General features: G+C 49.6%; 2 protein-coding genes across 3 annotated transcripts; one reads left to right on the top strand and one right to left on the bottom strand.

Annotated features, from left to right (window-relative positions):
* Window positions 1-3,258: 3,258 nt before the first annotated feature.
* On the bottom strand, window positions 3,259-9,027 carry ATP5PD (ATP synthase peripheral stalk subunit d). 2 transcript variants are annotated; one of them, XM_021066094.2, is made up of 6 exons: window positions 8,985-9,027; window positions 6,596-6,726; window positions 6,231-6,327; window positions 4,677-4,748; window positions 3,606-3,668; window positions 3,259-3,459 (listed from the first exon to the last, which is right to left on the bottom strand). In XM_021066094.2, exons 2-6 carry the CDS (start codon window positions 6,715-6,717, stop codon window positions 3,328-3,330), a joined length of 486 nt encoding a protein of 161 aa, XP_020921753.1. In that variant the 5' UTR covers window positions 6,718-6,726; window positions 8,985-9,027; the 3' UTR covers window positions 3,259-3,327.
* A 249-nt stretch (window positions 9,028-9,276) lies between these two features.
* On the top strand, window positions 9,277-24,219 carry KCTD2 (potassium channel tetramerization domain containing 2). The gene is made up of 6 exons (XM_021066666.2): window positions 9,277-9,649; window positions 11,245-11,353; window positions 13,566-13,657; window positions 17,599-17,694; window positions 20,298-20,423; window positions 21,459-24,219. Exons 1-6 carry the CDS (start codon window positions 9,311-9,313, stop codon window positions 21,486-21,488), a joined length of 792 nt encoding a protein of 263 aa, XP_020922325.1. The 5' UTR covers window positions 9,277-9,310; the 3' UTR covers window positions 21,489-24,219.
* Window positions 24,220-24,237: the final 18 nt, after the last annotated feature.

Here is a 24,237-nt window from a genome sequence, read left to right as displayed (position 1 = left end):
TGAAGCCATTGGTCTTGAGAAGTTCTGAGTAGCTCTCCAGGTTGACTGTCTCACACTGTGGGCACTTTGGGGATACTATATTTATTTGGAAAGAGACTGCACTGTTCATCAGATTTTCATAAGTCCTTGACTCAAAAAAGTTTAAAAACCACCCTTCCTTGTACTTTTGGAAAAGAAATAAACTACAGGTACAGAATCCTCCTCTCCCTTCTCCAGGGTCATCCAGAATTCTCCCTGTTCTCTCTGCTCCAAGGCAGTCACCAAAGTTGTATGGATACTACTTTTCGGCTGTCTCTATATCCCAAGTCCCGCCTGGTGGCTGCAGCATTATGGGCCAAATCAGCACTACTGGAGCCACCGCTTCCCTTCTAGGTTTTAGGGAGGCTTCAGTTCTCCCTAAAACTATCCTCCAGGCCCTGCCTCCATGGAGCTTACATTCCAGTGAGAGAGAAGTAAACTAATAAGATGATTTCAGAGTAAAGAGGGTGATGGGAAACTAGTAGTTGAGTAGTCAGAGAAGGCTTCTGGGTACCGAAGAGCAAGGGTACCAACTCATCACACTCAGGGGACTTCTTATCTTGGCTGATACCCTGCCTCCCTCAAGGGTTGTGGTGAGGCTCAATGAGATCTTTATGTAAAGTGACTGGAATGATGCCTGGACAGTAGTGTGTGCTCTGTAAGACAAGCTCTTACCATTTAACTAACATAACTAGTTTGCTCCATTATTCAGGGTTGGTGAACCCCTGAAGCCTCAAATTTCAACTGACATTTCTTCTCTTTCATTCATAATAAATTCATATTAAGATCATTCTGATTGGTTACAATCGTTCCCAGTGGCAGTGACAAGGCCAGGTCTTTAACCCGCGGCACCACAAGAAAACACCTGTTTTTGCTGATTTGTCTTGTAACTTTTGCCATATAGGATCTTCTCTTTAGTGATTTGAAGAGCATAATCCTACTTTACTAGAGGTTTTTTTTGACCCCCAGCATGTGAAAGTTCCTGGGGCCAGGGATTGAACCCACACAACAGCATCCACCCAAGCTGCAGCAGTGACAATGCTGGGCTTCTGAGCCACCAGGGAACTCCACTAGTGATTACTATTATTTTTGCTTTTTAGGGCCGCACCTGCGGCATATAGAGGTTCCCAGGCTAGGGGCTGAATTGGAGCTACAGCTGCTGGCCTACACCACAGCCACAGCCACACCAGATCCAAGCCGCGTCTGCGACCTACATCAAAGCTCACGGCAATGCTGGATCCTTAACCCACTGAGCAAGGGCAGGGATTGGACCCGCAACTTCATGATTCCTAGTCAGATTCATTTCCGCTGTGCCACAAAGGGATCTCTGCTAGTGATTATTTTTAATGTGAAATCAATGCATGCTCAATGCAAAAACTTCAAACAACCCAGGTTATAAAAATTAGAAGTGCCCGAATCCTTCCTAAATGCTTTTGGACTGAGATCATGTTGTCATGTTTTCACTGCTGTTTCTTCCCGAGGCTTCCAAGGCTCTCCCTCAAATGCTAGGGAACCCTCCCTTATGTTACACAATTTCACAGGACTCACATCAGTTCTTCCCTTGAGCACGTGTTCTAACCACACTCCAAAAGCAAACTCAGTGGCTTTTCCTAAGACGCCCCATGTTTTCAATTGTCTGAATCCTTAGCTCTTCATCTGCATGGCTCAGTGGCAGTTCAATGATTCACAGCCTGGGGGGAGGGAGCATGTGGTTCTGGTTTTTGTTTTGTGCATTCAAGGCCTAGTGCAGCTACGGCTGAACATCCCAGCTTATGACTAAAGCAGCTCTAAGTGAACAGGCCTCACCCTACCCCTTGTAAGTCAGGGGTGATGGCGCCCAGGCTCTGCTCTGCTTATCCTCTAAGACGACATTACTTTCGTGAGGGTTCTCAGCCACTGTGGATCTCCAAATTCCATCGGCTATCTCTGGGAGAATTGTCACAAAACTGTTACACTGTGCATTAACACCCCTCCCCCAGGAGGCTCTTGCCTGCAGGATTTAAGCCCTATCAAGTCAGATGCCTTGGCCTAGATTGCTTTCTTACCTAGAAACTTACCAGGTTATCTCATTTAATTTTCATCACAACCCCAATGTTTGTAAATGAGAAAAGGAAAGACGGCAAAAGATTAGTCTAGAACCAGCAATTAAATGGTCACGTGCGTTAAGTGGGAGGTCCTCTGACTTCAAGGGCAACAGAACTTTCCTCACCACTTCACTGTATTTCAAACCACCTGTATTTCCTGGCATTGCTCAGGAGTCCTGTTAACTATCATAAATACTGGGATTTTTTAGTTTTGGCCGTCCCGCAGAGTTCCTGGGCCAGGGATCAGATCCGACCCACAGTTGCAACCTAAGCCACAGCTGCGGCAATGCTGGATCCTTAACCAACTGTGCTGGGCCAGGGATCGAACCTGTGTCCCAGTGTTCCCAAGACGCTGCCAATCCCATTGCACCACTGCAGGAACTCCTAGGAATTTTTTTTAATGAAATGATAGAATTACAATAATTTTCTGGAGTTCCTGTTGCGGCTCAGCAGAAATGAATCTGACTAGCATCCATGAAGACGCAGGTTCGATCACTGGCCTCGCTCTGTGGGTCTGGGATCCGGTGTTGCCATGAGCTGTGGGGCAGGTCGCAGACGAGGTTCGGATCCCACGTTGCCGTGGCTGGGGTGTAGGCTGGCAGCTGTAGCTCTGATTTGACCCCTAGCCTGGGAATCTCCATATGCCACAGGTTCAGCCCTAAAAAGACAAAAAATAATAATAAATTTCCTACATTCCTACACAAAGCTGTAACAGGTTTTAACTTTGTGACAGAATGTCTTTTTATAGGACATTTATACTCAAGAGACAAAGCACAGCAAAGGAGATCCCTGCTGCTACTCACCCTGCCGTTACACCTGCAACTTGGACCGTCTGTTCTCGTGACTTACTAATGGACAGGAAGCACTCTAGGAACCCGTGGTTTGGAAGCAAAGGGAAAGTTCAAGGGAATCAGTAGCTAATGCTTCATCTTTACCGTGTTCCAGTGAAATACACTGTGAGCGGCCCCGCTAGCATGTGTTAAGATTTCAGCGGCCCTGGAGGCTCAGTAATTGTCTCCTTCATTTCCCAACCACTAAACAGCGGGCCCAGCACACACCTGGAGGCTCACCTGTCCATCTGAACAAAAACTCCACTCCCAGTGAGGTCACCTCAGAGTTTTAACTCTCTCGACCGCAAAGGAGCAGACACACACAGCACTATGTAATTATTTTTAATGTCCGGAGTTTGTAATTCGAGGGCCAGAGCTTTCTCCAAGATGCAAGTTTATAAACTCTCAATTGGCCTGTGAGGCCAGTAGGGATACTTCTTCTTGTCTAGTTTGGTTTCTGGGAAGACTTCATTCAAGTCCTCGATTGTCATCTGATCAAATGGAATTATGTTCTTCATCTTCTCCAGCTGGAAAGAGGGGACACGTGCAAAGATAAAAAGGGTTACGGAGAATCCAAAAACAATTCAAGGCAGGTTACTGCTACTAGGGGAAAGGCGTGTGGCCACGAGAGAGAGAAAACACATTACAGGCTAAGGCCAAGGCGCATCCTCACCTCTTTCTCATATGCCTCAATCCTGGCCTTTGAGAGAGACAAAAACTCAGCACATCTTTTCACCTTTAAGAGAGGAGAGACATTCTGTTTTGAAATCAAGTGGTTCCGTCCTGACCCCGAGGCTCCCGGGATGAGAGGATTCCCAGAGCCCACTCTTGCTTCCCCTCTCTGGAGAGCATGTGGCCCCGGACTCCCCGGGAGCTGCATGGGGAGGCAAACCACAGCTCTCCCTGCCCCCGCAAAGAGTCCACACAGGAGAACCTGCCGAAGCCGAAGATGGCAGGACCAGGGTTCTTTGGCAAGTTATTCGCCTAGGCAACCTGCAAAATGCCTGTTCACAGGGGCCTACTGAACGGTCAGGACAGGCCACCTGACCACCCAGCCAGACTCTGTGGCTGGTTCCAACATTTGGCCTGCTGCACCTTCCAGCAATCAGGTACTTGACTCCCACCTTGCATAACCTGCCTTCTCAGTTCCCACTCCTTGACTATTTTTACCAGCTTTCTTGAGGTATAACTGACCTATAGTAAGATGCACATATTTAAAAAGCGCCACTTGCTAAGTTCTGATACACGTAACCACCTTCAAAGCCACCCCAACAGTGAAATATGTAGAGGGCTCCCCCGCCCGCCACTACTGATGTGCTGTCACCACCAGAGGGTTGGGTGAAGTTTTTAGATTCCAGAAATGGAATCATACAGTAAATACTCCTTTGCTGGCTTCTTTCACTCAACCTAATTTTTTTTTTTTTTAAGGCTGCACCTGCAGCACATGGAAGTTCCCAGGTTAGGGGCTGAATCTGAGCTGCAGCTGCTGGCCTACACCACAGTCACAGCAACGCTGGATCCTTAGGCCACTGAGAGAGGCCAGGGATTGAACCTGCATCCTCACGGATACTAGTCATTGTTGAGCCACAGTGGGAACTCAACATCATTATTTTGATGTTCAGCATGTCACTGCCTTTATTGCTTTAAATCCTTTAAATTCACTCCACCTTAACCTTACTTGTAAGAAACCCAAAGCTGCCAGGAATTAAGCATTCTAGAATAAATAAGAGCCTCGACTACTTACATCTTCTTGCTCTTCAGCATCCACCAGAGCAGTGTATTTATCCTCTGGCACAGGGACCTTCAGGGCATTAAACTACAAACACAGGGACAGTGAGTTGATGTTAATATGACCAGGAGCCCTCCCAAAGGGCTCAAAGCTACTAATCCTAACAGAACACCCAGAAACACATTCTCCATTCCAGGGGGACGCCGGCATGCGTCCAGGGGGCAGTAGTGGAAAGAGTACGAGACTGGCAGGGGGAGCTCAAGGCTCTCCTCTGCCTCGTCACTGACTGGAGACCTTGCACAATCTTTATTACAATGAGCTTCCCTTTCTTCCCTGATAAAGAGAGTTGGACTTGATGACATCAGAGAACCCAGTAGTTCTAAAGAAATTCTGCTTTCTTTTACTGTTTGTTTTTTTTTTTTTTTTTTTTAACGGCCCCACCCTCGGCATACGGAAGTTCCCAGGGCAGGGGTCGAATCGGAGCTACAGCTGCCAGCCTGCGCCACAGCAACGGGGGATCCGAGACACATCTGGGACCCTCACCACAGCTCACGGCAGTGTGGGATCATTAACCCACTGAGCAAGGCCAGGGATTGAACCCGCATCCTCACGGGTTCTAGTCAGGTTTGTTAACCACTGGGCGATGAAGGGAACTCGCTCTGCTTTCTCTTTTAAATGAGAACTAGTGGACTGATTGGCAGAAGTCACGTGTGGGTAATGGAGATGGAGGAGGGGGTCTCCTGAGAAGACAGGGTAGTGTCTCAGCCCCAGCACTTAGCACTGGAACTGGCGCAGAGTGGGCCGGCGATAAGCATCTGCTGAAATAAACAAACAACCTTGGGATACTGAAATTTAACATCAGAAGAGGACAGGTGGGTGAGAGATCACAGCTCTAAAGGACAGTTAAAAAAAAAGCAGAGAAAAGAGGAAAACAGCAAAAGGGTAGAAAAAAATGTTAATTTGTTCTAAAAGGGGACAGCTGGGGAGCTAAGAAGGCACTCAGGCAGAGATGGGCAGAAACATCCAACTCAACAGCCCTCTGGCTCCTAGATTAAGGCCTTACTGCACTGTTTTGGTTTTTTTTTTTGTCTTTTTGCCATTTCTTGGACCGCTCCCGCCGCATATGGAGGTTCCCAGGCTAGGGGTTGAATCGGAGCTGTAGCCGCCAGCCTACGCCAGAGCCACAGCCACTCGGGATCCGAGCCGCGTTTGCGACCTACACCACAGCTCACAGCAACGCCGGATCCTTAACCCACTGAGCAAGGTCAGGGACCGAACCCACAACCTCGTGGTTCCTAGTCGGATTCGTTAACCACTGCGCCACGACGGAAACTCCTACACTGTTTCTTAGGGTAAGAAACCCACTGAATGACCAGACCCTGAGTTCTCTGCACCCATTTACTATTTAAATCTATCATCATGAGACTTCCGGCCACACCCACCCTTCCTGAGCTGCCTTTGGGATCTGAGTGTTGGGACCGTCCTTCTTTCCTGTCATTCTGCCAGTGTAATTACCCATCGTCCAGCTGCCCACCTATGACCACAGCACAAGACCAATGCTTTAGTTACCTTCTTCTCAAAGTCATCTACCAAGCCAGCCTTTGCCACGGTGGCCTTGTAGTAAGCCCAGTCAATAGCAGGTGGCTTCTCAGGTAGAGCAGCCAACCTATCAAGCAGAAAAGCAAAAGTTAAGGTTGTTCCATGAGCAACAGAAAATTTACCCAGTAATTTCTCTGTTCCTTATTCCTACAGCCCGGTGCTATCATCCTAGGATAGAACTCATAGGTATGCATACAAATCGCTTTCATTTGGAAAATGCCCATGTTTCTTTATACTTTTTGCCAGTTTAAAAGCACCAGAAAGTCATATATAATTCCAAAGCATGTTTCCACATTGTGACAGGTTAAGAGGCTCCCTCTTGGCAAGGTACTGACCTGGTGGAGAGGGTCTCATTCCAGGATTTCAGGGAGTTAGCAATGGCCTTCTGGTTTCGGGGTATGATCTCCCCAAAGGCTACCCAGTCAATGGCTTTTAGAGCAAGTTTCCGCCCAGCCATCTTCAGATCCTGGAAAATAAAACAGGTCAGATCAAAACAGAGCTCTTGGAGAGAATCCTCTGAAGGACATCTGAGAAATACAGGTGTATTTTTTTTTTTTTTTTTTTTGTCTTTTTGCCTTTTCTAGGGCCACTCCCGCGGCACATGGAAGTTCCCAGGCTAGGGGTCTAATCGGAGCTGTTGCTGCTGGCCCATGCCACAGGCACAGCCACGCCAGATCCAAGCCACGTCTATGACCTACACCACAGCTCACGGCAACGCAGGATCTTCAAACCCACTGAGCAAGGGCAGGGATCAAACCCACAACATCATGGCTCCTAGTCAAATTCATTAACCACTGAGCCACGACAGGAACTCCAGAAATATACCAGTCTTTAAGAAGGATCAGCATCAGCACTCACATCATGGCTCAGGGGTTAATGGACCTGACTAGTATCCCATGTTCGATTCCCTGGCCTTGCTCAGTGGATTGGGGATCCTCATTGCCACAACTGCGGTGTAGGTCACAGATGCAGCTCAGATCCAGCATAGCTGTGGCTGTGATGTAGACCGACAGCTACCGGTCCGATTTGACCCCTAGCCTGGGAACCTCCATATGCTGTGGGTGCAGCCCTAAAAAGACCAAAAAAAAAAAAGAAAAAGAAAGACCGGCATCTTGGGTGGTTTTATTAGTCAAGTAAAGGAATGAGGATTACTAAATCAAAAAAGGACAATTTAGGTTTTCAAATTCAAGGTGTGCAACTTGGCACATAAACACGATGGTCTTCTCTCTATTCCCTAACACCTAACTCATCCTTAAAAGCTCTGTTCTCTAGTGTTTGCAGTCCATGTACCTTTGGAAATATTGCTAAAGTAATATTCATACATTACATAAAAGTTAATGATTTAAATACATTTCCACTGAGTTTGCATTTAATTCACTGATTCTCCAGTGCACAGAACGTGACACATTTTAACAAAGCGTAGTTAAATAGAGCAGACTCTTGACCAGAATTTCCTCATCTGAAAAATGAGAATAGCTCTGCTTACCTAGGAAGGGTGTTAAAAAGTTACCAAATGTAATTTGCACATCAATTTCCTCTACAATCTTTTTCTTTCTTTTTTTTAGGGCCGCACTTGTGGCACATGGAAGTTCCTGGGCTAGGGGGTCAAAGCTGCAGCCAGCCACAGCCACAGCAAAGCTGGATCCAAGCCACCATGTGCGACTTAGGCCACAGCTTGTGGCAATACCAGTCCGTAACCTACTGAAGAATGCCAGGGATTGAACCCGCATTCTCACGGAGAGGGCAGGCTATTAACCTGCTGAGGCACAAAGGGAACTCCGGCTCTACAATCTTATACAAACTTAAGGGGCTCTCTACCCGCTATTCATGTCTTATCATCCCCTGCAGCATTAGCACATACCCTGAGTATACTAGCAATACCCTTAAAAGAGGTATACAATACACGTGTGAATATGAGAGAAGATGGAAATGCATCACTGCCATTTCTTTTTTAAACAAAGACAGAATATGAGAAAATAGACATTAGGAAACAGATTGAAATATCAAAGGTCTTTACAAGCTATAGAGGGAGTCGCAAAGGAGATGGAAGAAATCTTCCCCAGGATCTTAAAAAAAAAAAAAAACCATTCGTCCAATACCTGCTGCTTCCTTTTGCTCTCAGGATAGCTAATGTTACCCAGAGGGGAGGGGAGGGACAGCTGACTTTTAAATACGCCAAACAAGTGCCCTCACAGAGACTATTCCAAGCACCAGCAGAAAGTAGGCTTCATAAATAAAGGGACTGTTGTCTTTTATTTACTACGGAATCCCCAGCGCCTAGAACAGATATTGCACACAGGAGGTGCTCAGTGAATATCTGTTGAACGGATAAACGAACCCTGCACTTGAGAGGCTCTGAAAGCTTCACACCCTCGAATGCTGGAACCCTAGTGTCACCCAGCAAGCTAAAACTATCTCCGAGAAACGTTTCCTCACCCTCCAAACCAGACTACTGAAGTCGGTCGCGCTGGGGCGGGCTAGACGAGACAAGGTTAGTAGAGGCGCCTAAGTCAAAGGCAGCAGGTCACAGAATGGTCCCTGCGACCTAGCGCTCGGGGGGAAGGGAGAGAAGGGGAGCGTGGAACAGCTGGGACACTGCCAGAGGGGAAACCGCAGGGCCCGGTGTCCTCGGCAAGGGTGCAACAAGGATCAGGCCCAGGTTTGGAGTCAGCAGGGCAGAAGAACCTGCAAGGGTCGCGACCAAGGGCCCCAAACCCCACTCACCTTCACCGACTCCGGAGGCCCTCAGTCCAAGGCAGCAAGGAACGGAAGTGGATCACCGGAAGGCCTCACCTCAGCCAATCCCAAAGCTAAAGGGACGGGCCTTGTTTCCCAAGACAGCCAATAGAGATGACGGCTACTTCCGGAAATCCCGCCCCCGGAGGCGGCCGCAGCGCCTCCACAGCACGGGTCCCCGGGCGCTGGTTGGGGGCGCTCCAGTCCCTCTCCCCCGGCCCCACCCCCGCCGATGGGCCGGCCCGGCTCTCCCTGCCGAGAGATGGGCCGGCCCGGCGGCGGGCGGGCAGCGGCGGCGGCGGCGGCGGCCCAAGATGGCGGAGCTGCAGCTGGACCCGGCGATGGCCGGGCTGGGAGGGGGTGGCGGGAGCGGGCTGGGAGATGGGGGTGGCCCGGGCCGCGGGCCCCCCAGCCCTCGCCCCGCTGGCTCCACACCCCGCGGACACGGCCGCCCGCCCACCGCCGCCGCGCAGCCACTGGAGCCGGGTCCCGGACCGCCCGAGCGGGCAGGGGGCGGCGGCGCGGCCCGCTGGGTCCGGCTGAACGTGGGCGGCACCTACTTCGTGACCACCAGGCAGACCCTAGGCCGGGAGCCCAAGTCCTTTCTCTGCCGCCTCTGCTGCCAGGAGGACCCGGAGCTGGACTCAGACAAGGTGCGCCCCGCCCTCGGGCGCGCCCCCGGCCTTCGAACCCCTTCGTTCCTCCTAGGCTGGTCCCCAGATTGCTGCGCCACTCTTCTCACTGGCGGGTTCCTCGGGCCGGGACACCCTTCCCACCTCTTTCCCCGTCAAGCTAACGCCAGGGGCTCTTCTCCATCCTCAGGCGCAGGCAGCCTTTCTCTCCTACCCCGCCCTTCGTTCTCAGCGCCTCCTACCCCACACTGTGCCCACTCTCACCCACGAGAATCCACTCCACACCCCTCCTCCGAATTCCTCTTTGCACCTCATCCCAGCCCCTCAGGTGTGCGTGAGTTTTTCCCTGGCTCCTCTTCAGCCCCTCACCGCCTGTGGCAGATGCATCCAGAACTGGGTCAGGATGAGCTAAGGCATCTTTGTAGCTTTCTCAGACTTCCTCTCGGACCCCTGTGCCAAGTTGGGTGAAGCCTGGGTCTGACGATGACAGCTGCAGGAAGTGCTTCTCGTGATATTACACATCTTTTCTGTGATCCTGGTCCCTGAGCTCGTATCTGGTAACTGTCACTGTTTCAGATCCATATTTGAGATCATATACATTCCTTGGAAAGAGGTTACCATTTGCCAGTGCAAATCTAAGCTGACCGGCTAAGACTAGTGAAAATGAAACCCAAAGAGTGCCATTGGGCAAAAGATGCGTGGCTGCTAACCAAAGAGTTGAGAGTGACAAGACACTTAACCCATTTTCAGTTTCAGCCGTTTGAATTTCTTTTTAACTTTATACGTTCATCTTTTAATTTCCAATTTATGGGCATTGACCATTACTTCACTGCCTTATAGCCCAGGTAGCACTCAGGTGTTCCTTTGCAACAAAGCTGGGGTTGGATAAACATTGGTCGATTTCATTTATTCATCTCCTGCTTCTCCAGTAATAAATCTCAGATTGAAGACCGGTCCTGCCCTAACTTTAAAGAGTTTCCAAAATCTTGCTCAGAAAAGAATTATTTTTATCTGCCCCCAGATTTTCCTCGTTGCAGTAGCAGCCAGTTTCTTCTTGTTCCCTTTACTGTAAAGATGAGTAGGATTAAAACTGCTCAGAGCCAAGTCCTGGCAGTGCCAAGCTTCCTCTGGGCACAGAGCTAGGATGTGTGAGTTACAGCTGCCAATGCACACTCCCACTGATGTTGGCCCTGAGCTCAGGAGCAATGCCAACTAAACAGAGGTTTTCTTGGAATTAGGAATGTGACTCGGGGACAATAGAGAAGTCAGTATGTCCATCTCACGCAAAAAATTTTGGTCCTGCAACCATAGCATTTTCTTCTTCTGTTTCTTAGTAACAAACGTTCCAAAGGAAGAATGTTGGTAATTGTTTCTGAGGGAAGATTTTAAAATTTCCAGCTAAAGCCTGGATGATGAATATCACTGTACATCTGTAACACCCTCCCTGGAATGACCTTAAAGTCGGAGATGCATAAAGCTAGCCTTCTTGCCGATGGTTTGTGATAACCAACGAGCAGAACTTATCCTCTCACTGGTGACTTGTGACAGAGGGGTGGAAATCCTGCCCTGACCTAGTCGGAAAGCTGCACAATGACACCCTTGTGTTTGTTTGGCAGGACGAGACAGGGGCCTATCTGATTGACAGGGACCCTACCTACTTTGGTCCCATCCTCAACTACCTCCGCCACGGGAAGCTCATCATTACGAAGGAATTGGCAGAAGAAGGTAAGAAGAGTGTTTGCACAGGACATTTTTAAAGTTCAGGCCAAATCTTTAAAGCTGTTACACACACTTGAATTTTGAGATAGTCATTGAGCTCCTGTGCAGGTGTAGCAAAGGTTGATGAAAATGAGCAGGGGGCCAGAGTTCCCGTTGTGGCGCAGCAGAAATGAATCCAACTAGGAACCGTGAGGTTGCGGGTTCAATCCCTGGCCTCGCTCAGTGGGTTAAGGATCCAGCATTGCCATGAGCTATGGTGTCAGTCACAAACGCGCTTGGATCTGGCCTTGCTGTGCCTGTGGTGTAGGCCAGCAGCTGTAGCTCCACTTAACCCCCTAGTCTGGGAACCTCCATATTACCACAGGTGCAGCCCTTTAAAAAAAGAAAAAGAAAAATGAGCAAGGAGCCTCCAGTTATCTAGTCTTAGCTGAGAGGTCTTGAAGGAGCCCTTTTAGCCTCTCTTCAGCCCTCTCCAGGAGAAGGAAGATAGGCAGCTCAGCTTCGGGTGTAGCGCCGGAAGTTTTTTCTGAACCTGCAGGATCGTCAGGATCCCTTTTTACGTGTACTTCTTACCAGCAGTGAGCATCCACAACCTGAAGCAGAAATCTCTGACGGTTCCATACGTTCAGTTTTAGTTTGAACTTGCGGCTGTTAAAAAAATAAAATAAATAATAAAAGCTTGGCCTCCTTTCTCTTAAGACTCCTCATGCTTCCTTATAAATTTTTGCAGCTGACCTAAATCATGTTCCAGCCCATTGTCAGGTGCATCATTAGTTGACTCATCAGTTAGGTTTGTAGGGCATTTGGACTGTAATTGGGTCAAGACATCTTTCTAGAAGGCTGTCTTGGTCTCACTGATATGTTCAGTTGAAGATTGGGGCCTGTGCCTAAATCCGGGGCACCCTGACCCAGCTCTGGGTAGGAAAGCTGTAATGGCCATGCTGGTTAAGTGGCTGCAAAACGCCACTCTTTCAACCAATCAAGAGTAATTACTGCCCTTTTTTTTTTTTTTCCTTTTCTTTTTTGGCCGCACCTTTGGCACATGGAAGTTTCCTGGCCAGGGATCGAATCTGAGTGACAGCTAAGACCTGCGCCACAGCTGAGCCAAGGCCAGATCCTTAACCCACTGTGCCACAGCAGACACTCCCCTCTCCCCCCCCCTTTTTTAATGCCTCCTCTTTTTTTTTTTTAAACACTTCAAATGCTTACAGATAGTGGGACTAGTACAATAAATTACATACATCCAGCTTCAACAATCACTAACTCATAAGTAGTCTTATTTCTTGAAACAGGGAACCTTAAGCATCTTTTCTAATGCCTGGAAAAATTTGTTTTGAAAATAATTTCAAACTTAGCGAAAAGGGCAAAAACAGTACAAGAAACTCCCTTTACCCAGATTCACCAGTTTTTAACATTTTTTGGTCAGATATGCACTGTCATTCATCCATGCTCTCCTCCCACTTTTTCCTCTCCCCCTTCCACCGTTTTCTTTCCTGAACTGTTTGAGACTGGGTTACAGACTTCACCTCTTAATACTTGAGCCTGTTGTCCCAGTAACAAGGACCTTCTCTCACATAGCCACAAGTAGTGAGCAAAATCAGGAAATTTGATATTGGTAAATACTTTATAGCTTATAGTCTAATTTTGTCAGTTGTTCCAATAATGGCCTTTCTGGCAGTTGTCTTCCTGGTGCAGGATCACACATCCCCTTCAGTTGTCCCATCATCTTTGATTCTGTTTAGCATGGGATTCTTTCAGTGGCTGCCTTTTACATTGTTCAGATAACAAGCATCTTATTAAATTTGGTCCACATAAATTTATATACATACACAGACGTTTGGTCAGTTTTAGGACAAACTGGCTAAAAACTGCAAGCTCAGGAGTTGTCCAGCAGGACTAGTTCCAGGAACTAAGTGCCATATGGAAAAGGTGTCTTGCAGCTAATGGGCAGGTGCAGAGATTGCTGGGGAAGGTGCCAGGTGGGAAGCTGTGGGGCTGGAACAGAGTAAACAGAGCAGACCTTTGTGCTTGACGCACTGATGCTGGGGAAAAGGTCATGGGTGCACCCCAAACCCCAAAGAAACATCTCCCAGGCTGAAGGAGACAGACTCGGCTTGCATTTGAAGAATGCAGTTCGTGGTGAGCATGCCAACTCCAGCCTCTGCCTGCTGTGTTCTGGGGGAGTTTGCACACTTCTTACTGCGGTGTGATCCTCTAGGTGTGCTGGAGGAAGCGGAGTTTTATAACATTGCGTCGCTCGTGCGGCTGGTTAAGGAAAGGATACGGGACAACGAGAACAGAACCTCACAGGTAATGGATTTTGAACTCCTGAGGGGGGAACTGTCCCAAATGGCTCTTTGTCCCCGTGATTTGGAATGGACCATGTGCTGCTCTGCGAGATCCCTGCCTCTCCCCTTAGAGCCAGAGGTCTGTGTGGAACACTGTCCATCCGCCAGACTTGTTCCGAGCAAGGAAAGCGAGGAGAAGAAATCACAAAGAAAATTAATGGGGAGGTTGTGGCTGCTCACCGTAGGGCAGCAGGAGGAGCCACAGTACTTGAGGTTCAAAGCCTGTGCTTTCCCACGGAGTATGTGTCTCCCTACATGTCCACATGGAGGCCAAACAAGCTCTTGCTTCGGCCTGTTGGCTTCTCTTTATTGGAACCAGCCTTCAGCCCGTGACCATGTCACATCTAGCCTGATGGGAAACCAGTTACGGTGTAGACTTTAGAAGTGGCTTGCGAATCATGCTTCTAAGAAAATAATATCAAGCTTCTCTTTTTATTATGAGGCCTGGATTTTTACATTAGTGGATGTGACAAAAAACAAACAGAATTTGCCACTTTGTTTGAGAAGGGAAGGCAGTGGGGCACACTTAGCTTATTTCATGTCACATCGGCCATCGTGTGTCTCAAGTAGCCACAATAGCTTCTCTTAGGCTCTTGGGTCTCTGGGACTGCAAGGAGGAAGTGCCCTCAAGAAGCTCAAAGTCTAGCAGGGAAAAACAGATGCTCCCTTTCATGTATTTAGGCTTTATTTTAAGAGAGTTTAACTTCAGTGACAGGGCAGAGTCAAATCCAGCATGACTTGCCTCTTAGCCCATCAGATACTGGTGGTGGATGCTTTTCTGAGATCTAATCTATTGCAAGATAGAATTTTCCTGTGAGGAGATCCCTTTATGGCTCAGCAGTAATGAACCTGATTAGCATCCATGAGGATGTGAGTTCAGTCTCTGGCCTCAGTGGGTTAAGGATCTGGCATTTTCATCAGCAGTGGTGTAGGTCACACAGCTCAATCCTGCGTGGCTGTGGCTGTGGCTGTGGTATAGGCCTGCCGATTCAGCCTCTAGCCTGGGAAAGTACTTCCATATGCTGCACGTGTGGTCCTAAAAAGAAAAAAAGAAAAAAAAAAAAGATGACTTTTCTGCAAATAAGAAATAGGCAGTATGTTTATTTTCTAAAGTAAAAAATAGTTCCTTGTTCTTTCCTTTTTTTTTTTTTTTTTTTTTGTCTTTTTGCCTTTTCTAGGGCTGCTCCTGCGGCATATGGAGGTTCCCAGGCTAGAGGTCAAATCGGAGCTGTAGCCCCCGGCCTATGCCAGAGCCACAGCAACTCAGGATCCGAGCCGTGTCTGCAGCCTACACCACAGCTCACAGCAACGCCAGGGATCGAACCTGCAACCTCATGGTTCCTAGTCAGATTCGCCAACCACCGCGCCACGACGGGAACTCCATTTCCTTGCTCTTTCTGTGTTGGACTTCACATATCAAAATTTTCTGGCTCTACATGGAATTATCTGAATGATAATGGAGACTTATGATAAAAAAATGAACTCTCTTAGCTATTTTATCTCCAGCACTTTGCAAAGGTGGAAAGAAGGGCTTCTTCATTTAATTCTCTTGCATCTGGCCAGTGGCTGAAAGGCTCCCTTTTAAGGTTCAAAGATGAATTTGTCATTGGTGTGCAGATCACCATATGAAATATGATCTAGCCTCACCAGTCTTTGCCATTGCATGTATACATGGCACTTTCAGTCTTCCAGATACCTAATAGCTTAGACATTCTGAGAATCTAGCCTCATCTTCAGTTTTCCACATTGCAAAAAAAAACCCTTTTGATTGCTTAGTATAAATTTTGATGCTACCATAGATTATGTAATTTGAAACCATTCAGATCATGGCATCTGAACACACTCAGTTCTTTGCCTTCAGTGAATTCCTTGAGAGCGTTGTAAGGATTTCTGTTTGATGACAGCAATTAAGTTAATTAGTCCTCTAGATTCTGAAGCTTATGGATTTATACCCAGTTGGAAGCTTTTTTATTCTAGGAATGTCACGACCCTTTTGATGTTAATTGATCTTTCCATCTGGCCTCTTTATTTAGTGGAACTCTGGGCAGTGGATTTGATGTTTTTCAAAGACGACCTCTTTTGCATTTGGCACACGTGGCTCTGAGGCCGAGTGTGGGTTTCCGTGGCTGTCCCTTCAAACATGTTATCTCCTTTAATTTGTCTCCATATAAAGAGGACATATGGGGAGTTCCCGTCGTGGCTCAGTGGTTAACGAACCTGACTAGGAACCATGAGGTTGCAGGTTCGATCCCTGGCCCCGCTCAGTGGGTTAAGGATCCGGCGTTGCCATGACCTGTGGTCTAGGTCATAGATGCGGCTCAGATCCCAAGTTGCCTTGGCTGTGGTGTAGGCCAGTGGGTACAGCTCCGATTTGACCCCTAGCCTGGGAACCTCCATATGCCACAGGTGTGGCCCTAGAAAGACAAAAAAAATTAAAAAAAGAAAGAAAGAAAGAAAACACATGGCAGGCAATCGGGGGAAGCCTAAGGTGTGGGGGACCTACCCCACCTTTTTTCAGATATGTGACTCATATCTTTTAGCGGCACCATTCTGCTACGCCGCTGTCTCTGGTGGTCTTTTTTGCTAACTGATTAATCTTGGTGCATTTGGGAGCGCCAGCATAAAGAGGCGGTACAGAAATCCTAAATACCTGTGGCTTTGGCAGCTGTGGCCACTCTCAGGTCTCTTGTGGTGCAGGACCTCTTAGCATATAAAACAGCTGGTGGTCTCTGAAGCACATGGCTTGAGTAATTGAAATCCTCGGATTTGTCCTTACATTTTACAGGAAAGGAAGGAAAGGAGAATGTTTTTACCTTGGTACCTTTTTTTTTTTTTTTTTTTTTTTTTTGTAGGGAGGCAATTACATTTCTTTAGAGAGGAAAGATATGGAGAAAATATAAGCGCAGGCAGACTGGGTTGGGGGGTGGAAAGGGAGAAAGAGAAAAAACAAGAAAGGAAGAGAGACTTAGTTCCTTGTTTAATGGTAGCTGTACCTTGTGTTTTGATTTTTGGTTTTGTTTTTTTGCCTTTTAGGTCCGCACCTGAGGCATATGGAAGTTCCAGGCTATGGATTAAATCAGAGCTGTAGCCACCAGCCTATGCCACAGCCACTCAGGTCCCAGCCAAGTCTGCAACCTACACCACAGCTCATGGTAATACCAGATCCTTAACCCACTGTGTGAGGCCAGGGATTGAACCTACATCCTCACGGATACTAGTCAGATTCATTTCTGCTGCACCACAACGGGAACTCCTTTTTTTTTTTTGTTTTTTTTTTGTACCTTGTTTAAAAGGACAAAATATAGAAAAAAGAGTACAAAAAAAAAAAAAAATGCAGTGTTTTCAGGCAGACCTGGGCTCAATTCCCAGCGCGACTTCCGATCTGCGTAATTGCCGTATGGCTCAGGCAAGACACTGCACTCTGAACACCAGTGTCCTATGTGCCTTCAGGACCGCAGTGAAGACTGGAAGAGAAGGATGTAGCCCTTGGGGCTGGTGGCGCTTTATAACCAGTAGCTGCTTTTATTCATCCGGTATTTCCAAGTTGTTCTAAAATTAATTTTCCAGGTAGCTGAAGCCAACTCATTCCTTTGAAAAAGTGTTAAGTTTTCCTCATCCTTAAGGAAATAGTCCATATTTTCTTAAAATTATTGAGCACATGACCAGACACCATCGATAACCTGGGTGGCTGTTGCCTCATGCCCTCCGGGGTGGCCAGTGAACGTGCTGTTTTTACTGAGAAACTACGGGCTGCTGGCAAAGGGCATAGTGGGTGGCCGCCAAGAAAAAAATCCCAAGCAAACTCCTCTCCGGTCGTTATTCTTTTGAAGAGCCTCCCCGAGGCAGCTGCAAGCCATCGTGTCCTTGAAAGCGTTCTTCAGAGTCTGTCTGTGCTTGTCGCAGGGCCCCGTGAAGCACGTGTACAGAGTCCTGCAGTGCCAGGAGGAGGAGCTCACGCAGATGGTGTCCACCATGTCCGATGGTTGGAAATTCGAACAGGTAAAGTTTCTCAGGCGGTGGCGGCCCCGAGTCTCAGCCCGGGGGTCTCGCTCTTCCAGCAGTCACTGTTTGCAGCCAGTGAATCACCCTGGGGGTTGGACACGGCCAGGTGTGTTCCTGTTCAGAAACAGGAAAAGAGAGCCCCTCCCTCCATGTGGCTCCTTTGCGGGGTGGGAAGTGAGGGTTCCGTGACCAGAGGGAGCCAGCCAGCTTGTTTAGGCTTGAAAGTGCCTCTCTGGGTTTTTTTTTTTCCCCCTCAGAGGGATTCCTCTCAAAAGTGCTGTTGATGGAGGTCTCCCGAGGCAACAGTAGGTTATGGATCCAGCATTGTCCCTGCAGCGGCTTGGTCACTGCTATGGCACAGGTTCAGTCCTCGGCCTAGAAATTTTCATGTGCCACAGGTGCATCCAAAACATTTTTTTAAAAATTAAAACTGCTGTTGACACATTCTAGAATAAAAACCTCGAGGAGACTAGGGGCCAGCTGCTCCTTTGCTCGTGCCAGGGTCAGATCTTTTCCATTCTGGATCCTGGTCGGGTTCGTTACTGCTGAGCCACGACGGGAACTCCACATCGTTATCATTCGGGATGTGTGCCGTCCACCATACAGAGAGTGGTGAGCAGGCCTGATAAGAAGGGGTCAGACAACCGAGCAGGTGGTGTGGCCGTGTCCCCTCAGTGCGCAGGGATCAGTTCATCAGCTTTGTGCTTGTGATCCAGGCATCAAAACAAAGCACCTGAGAGACAGGATTTTCCTGTTTTCTTCCACTAGATGGCAGAGTTGTTCGTCTGGCGTCTTCAAAACCCAGGGAGGCTGGGCATGAGTAGAATGACTGTTGTAATGAATCCTCCCTGTTTTTATGTAGAGTTTAAGAGGTCAGTTGAACTGTCCCCAGAAGCTTACTGGTTTTTTGGGGGGTTTTTTTGTTTGTTTTTTGTTTTGCTTTTTAGGGCCGCTCCTGCGGCATACAGAAGTTCTCAGGCTAAGCGTCCAATCGGAGCTGCAGCTGCCGGCCTTCACCAAGGCTCATGGCAACGCCAGATCCTTAACCCACTGACTGAGGCCAGGGATCCAACCTGAGTCCTCATGGATACTCGTCGGGTTTGTTTCTGCTGCACCACTACGGGAACTCCAGCTTACCATCTTTTTTTTTTTTTTTTTTTTTTTTTGTCTTTTTGCTATCTCTTGGGCCGCTCCCGCGGCATATGGAGGTTCCCAGGCTAGGGGTCCAGTCGGAGTTGTAGCCACCGGCCTATGCCAGAGCCACAGCAACGCGGGATCCGAGCCGCGTCTGCAACCTACACCACAGCTCACGGCAACGCCAGATCGTTAACCCACTGAGCAAGGGCAGGGATCGAACCCGCAACCTCATGGTTCTTAGTCGGATTCGTTAACCACTGCACCACGACGGGAACTCCCAGCTTACCATCTTAAATAAGTTACCCTGTGTGTTATCAGTATCGTGTTGTAAATCAAATTCCCAAGCTTCTCTGTCTTCAGAGCAATGCTGGATGACCCTTCACACTTACCTCCCACTGCAGAAGCAATGCTGACTCATGCGTCAGCCTAGTTCTGGTTCAGGTGTGTGTCCCAAAATGTTGCCCTGCGTCCACACCAGCAGTGTTTTTTTCCCTGGTATAAAGTTTTAAAGGCAAAGGTGGCTCAGCAGTAACAAACCTGACTAATATCCATGAGGATGCGGGTTCAGTCCCTGGCCTCGCTCAATGTGTTAAGGATCTGGCATTGCTGTGAGCTGGGTTGTAGGTCACAGATGCGGCTTGGATTCTGCATTGCTGTGGCTGTGGTATAGGCCGGCTCCTAGCCTGGGAACTTCCATATGCCACAGGTGTGGCCCTAAAAAGACAAAAAGAAACCCAACAACAACAACAAAAACTATTTGTGAAACTAGTGAATGTTTTTTAATCTTACTTTTCTCAGCTCATGAATGTGCTGTGGGAGGACAAAATATTCTCCCCTTGCCTCTGTTACACGGACGAGAAAGTCAGGGCCCAGCAAAGCCCAGCCATGCGGCCAGTCAGTGGTGCTCTCCTGACTTGAGGCCTCGCAGCCTCGCCAGGATGACCTCACCCTCAGGCTCAGCCTCTCCCTCTGCGTGTGAATTGCCTTTGCAGACGAGATCCTGGATCGATCCTCCAGGAGCTGTTCCGTGACTCGCTTGGTGCTTTCTAGAGCCTTGCACTGCCAAGCTCCTGGCTGGGACATCTGCTTAAAGACCAGCCAGCTCTGTGGAGGTGTTTTGGCTGAAGCAAGTGTCCATTTCCATTCACAGACACGCCCTAGCTCCTCTCAGGGTTTGTGAGCGGGACGGTGATCCTTTTCCTCCGGGCTGCTGCCTCTGGCCTTGTTTCAGGCGCTGGGTTGAGGGGACAGTGGCAGAACTCGAGCTTTCCTTGGTGGGGGGGGCCTTGTCCGGGCCACCCTGGTGAATAGCAGCTCCGTTTTCCCTGAGGCCCTGATAGTCCCAGAGAATTCTTCCTCCTTGAGAAGCAAGACAGCAAGCGCGCTCAGGAGGAGCAATGGATTTGTGCAGCACCCGAGAATTTTCAGGTCACTGTATGCTCATCGTCGTCTTGTTTTATCAGCTCATCAGCATCGGATCGTCCTATAACTATGGGAATGAGGATCAGGCAGAATTCCTCTGCGTTGTCTCCAGAGAACTAAACAACTCGACCAATGGCATTGTCATTGAACCCAGCGAGAAAGCAAAGGTAAGTGGCCGCACCCAGATTTCGCCTCTGACTCTGCTCCCCGCCTCTGCGCAGGCCTGGCCTGACCTGTTCCTCACTGATGTTTCGCGTTCCTTCTCAAGCCAGCTTTGCATTTCCCCCTCATTTTGGCCTTTTGATTGTTGTAATTGTTGGAGCGGCAACAGAGGTGTTTAGTTAAGACACATGAAGCAAAAGGGGGTAGTCTTTTTCCCAGCCCCTGTCCAATCCATGGCAAAAGCTCATGGCCACTCATCACGAGAAGGTGAGGGTGCCGAAACTCAAAATTGGAAAGTATTTTGCCTTTATATTTGGAAACTGTTCTCTCTCTCTTTCTCTCTCTCTTTTTTTTTTTTTTCTTGCCTTTTCTAGGGCTGCTCCCATGGCATATGGAGGTTCCCAGGCTAGGGGTCAAATCGGAGCTGTAGCCGCCAGCCTAAGCCAGAGCCACAGCAACTCGGGATCTGAGCCACGTCTGTGACCTACACCACAGCTCATGGCAAGCGGGATCCCCAACTCACTGAGCAAGGCCAGGGATCGAACCCACAACCTCATGGTTCCTAGTCGGATTCGTTAACCGCTGAGCCACGATGGGAACTTCCTCTTTTTTTTTCCTATCTCAAGAGAAAAAATGTTTGGTTACTTCTGTGAGTCCCTGCCCCCTTCCGTTAACTACTGGAAGACTGTTGTACGGTGTTATCTTTTTTCTCCACCGAGCCCCCTCACACACACACACCCGCACATGCTTCTAAATCATCAGCATGTGATGAGCCTGAACCATGACCTTTGGTGTGGAAGAAGTGGTCCAAACAGCACGCAAACCTTAAGCCCGGCCGTGTTCAGCAAGCCTTTGACAATGGCAGTGCTTCAGGGGAGGTGGCCTTGCCTGCTGGGGAACTGTCTTGCTTCCTGACGGTTGTCATGCTGCTCAGCGGGGCCCTGTGGAAGCCGCGCCAGGGCCCTTCCTTTCCCTCAGCCCTAAAGCAGCTGCATCCAGAGTCCAAGCCTCAGCCCTTCTTCCCCGCCTTCCCCTTCCAGATTCTTCAGGAGAGAGGATCTCGGATGTAAATTCCAGAACCTTCGACAACAAGAGAGCCACTGGCCGAGCACACCTGTAAAGTTCAGTCTTGCTCCTGTACAGTGACCGAGCTACCGCAGAGCAGAGCCGAGCCCGGCCCCGCCCCCAGTGGAGAAGCGTTCTGGTCAAAACCAAAGGAACCCCCCCGGCCCCCACCCGCAGGAACCCGAAGACAGATGCAGCTTCCAGCCGCAGAATACCTTTTCAGAAACCTGCTTTTGTTTTTGTAGCCAGTGTTATAACAAATCTTTACCACGCAGCCAGGCCAGGTTCCCAGTCGGAGCCCATGCAGGGATTGGGGAGGGGAAGGCCCAGGTCCTCGCACACGCTGTAGGCAAGGAAGCCGGAGCAAACAGAAGAGGGTCATCCCTGAGCTGTGCCGTGTTCTCGCCCGAGCGTGCCACGTCGGATGGTGACAGCCACCTGGTAACACTCTTTCCCTCCTAAGTGCCCCGAAGCAACGCAGCAGATGCAGAGGATTCTCGCTTCAGGTTGTTGAGTTGCGGTTTGATGGAGCTGCCCTGGTCCCCCGCGTTGCTGTGAACAGAGCTGCTTTGAACAGGCGAGGAGGGGGCCCTTGGTTGTGGTTGGAGCCCGGGGGTCGCAGCCCAGGATTCTGAGCACCCAGCTGCTACCGTGTTCGGCTTTTCCTCATTTGTCTGGGCAGCCTGGACCCCCCAGGTAGCTGGCTTTCTCTGCAGGGAGAGGTTTGAGGCGGGCGGCCTCCTGCACCGAGTCGGGCAGGCAGGTGGGAGCTTAGGTAGCTTGTGTAACTGCTTCTGCAACCTTTTCTTGCCCTCCATTGGCCCATCTTCCTTCCCTGACTTTCTAAACTGGGACTTTGGACCGGCCCTCCAATGGCTTAGGGTGAGGGCGGCTGTTTCTTTGAACGTTGCCACACATGTCGTGTTGTAGTACCCATGGTGTCGTCATTCTGTGACTCGCGGAAATGCCTTGACCAAAAGTGCGATATTCGTTTGTGTCCCTTGGTTTCTGACCATGGCAGACCTGCCTCACGCCGTCCCCCATGGTGGCTGTGCACTTGCTGGGAGCCCTGAGGCCTCCCTCACCCCAGCCCTCCCGTCAGTTCTTCCCGTGGGGGGCCCCGGGGGCGAGGATCCAGCGCCCTTTGACCCGGAGTAGCAGAGCCCTCCTTTGGGCTCTGACCTCAGAGCTTGGAACTGGACTTGCTCTCTGCACGCTTGCGTCTTAGGGAGCAGTCAGGGAGCGCAAAGGGCCAGAGACCCCTCACTTTTCCCCAGGTGACTTTCGCAGTGTGGCAGGTGGTCCGCAGAAGCGGGAGGTGCCCATGAGGAAAGCTCCATCCACAGAAGCCCCCTTCGGCCCGTGGCTCCGGGGCCCCTTCAGAGCTGAGGTTCTCTCTGCTCCACAGCTTGACTGCTTACTGCGTGGCTCTGGGGTGGTGGCTTTTTGAAAGTGACTGTCGACTGTGCCAAATGTCTTTTGAGCCTATACCATCCTCCTGCCCAGATGGCATAACTTCTCCGGGATTCTCACGTTGCCCTCACCTCCCGTGAAGAGTAGGGTAGAAGAGTGTGCCCAGGGTGTGTGCTGACGACACGCCGTGTCTACACACCAGCCTGAACGTGCTTGTGGGCACCTCAGCAGTCCGGCCCTTGCCCAGGATGTTTACAGCTATAAGATGTTAGAGGAACTTGACCTGCGTCCCATCAGAAAGATTGCAGGCCTCCATCCTGTCATCTTTCAAGAAGAAAAAAGATTTGAGTGTGTCAAGGAAAAGCTGCTCTGACCGAGGAGGACAGAGGATGAGAAGCCAGATGTCCTTTGGCCACTTTGAATAAGTAACACCCGCCTGCGAAGAAGGGAAGCCATGTCACCTGGGGCCTCGGGCCCCATCAGGTTTGCTTTCCTGGGACTTGTTGATAATCAGCCTCTGGTCCCAAGCCAGCGAGGAGCGCAGAGGGCTGCGGGGCAGCTGTGATCCAGGCTACATGATGCGTAGTTACTTTCCTCGAGCTTCTCAGGCCCAAGGTGGATCCTGGGCAAAGACTGCTGAGCCCCTTGCTAATAAGCGTGCTGAGAAACTAGATGCTGGCTTTGACCAAGCTCCCTCCTCCCGGCCTCCTTCAGCGCCCCAGGGAATTGGAAGGTGATTCTTTTCTTAAGGTTTCTGGAAAAGTATCTTATCCACGCCCTTGATGAGCCAAGTTGGTGTCTCTTCTTGAAAGCCTTCTCCCTCCAGGAGAGGCCGGCCGATACCTCCACGGAGAGGTCTGACCGGCAGCTTGGGGGTGTCATGTGACCAGGGACCCACACTCTCTGGTCGCCCAGTCCTGCCACAAGGGGAGTGTCACTGCTCCTCCTCCTCTGCCCAGGTCGGAGGCCAGGCCCAGGGAGCAGCCTGGCACCTCCTGAGTGATGACACAGTAGCACGCTTCCGTCTTTTCCTCAGAACCTGCTCTTCTTTGCTGGCAGTGAGGCAGGGTCCAGCCTCCTCTAGGGCGACTTTGTTTCTGCAGTTTCAGCTGATCTCAGGGGCGTCGGGGAGTGTAGAGGAGGAAGGGGCAGCGCTGCTGAGCAGTAGCCTCACCCACACCCTCCAGCATGGCCTTTGATCCCGACCTTTGGGACCATGCCTGTCACTTGTGGGTGCCCTTTGTTACCATGTGTGTGTTTGAATAAAGTCTAAAATGCTGTGACCCTTTTTCTTTCCTCCTGTCAATAAAGACATAAAACAAACTTCTGCATCTTGAAACC

This window comes from Sus scrofa, chromosome 12, assembly GCF_054392235.1.
Source record: "Sus scrofa isolate SSC_HxYL_T2T_F1_AM1 chromosome 12, Sscrofa_HxYL_maternal_Yorkshire_Landrace_v2.0, whole genome shotgun sequence".
Classification (NCBI taxonomy): domain Eukaryota; kingdom Metazoa; phylum Chordata; class Mammalia; order Artiodactyla; family Suidae; genus Sus; species Sus scrofa.
The sequence above is the reverse complement of the archived record's forward strand: the minus strand, read 5'-3'. Positions and strand labels throughout refer to the sequence as shown.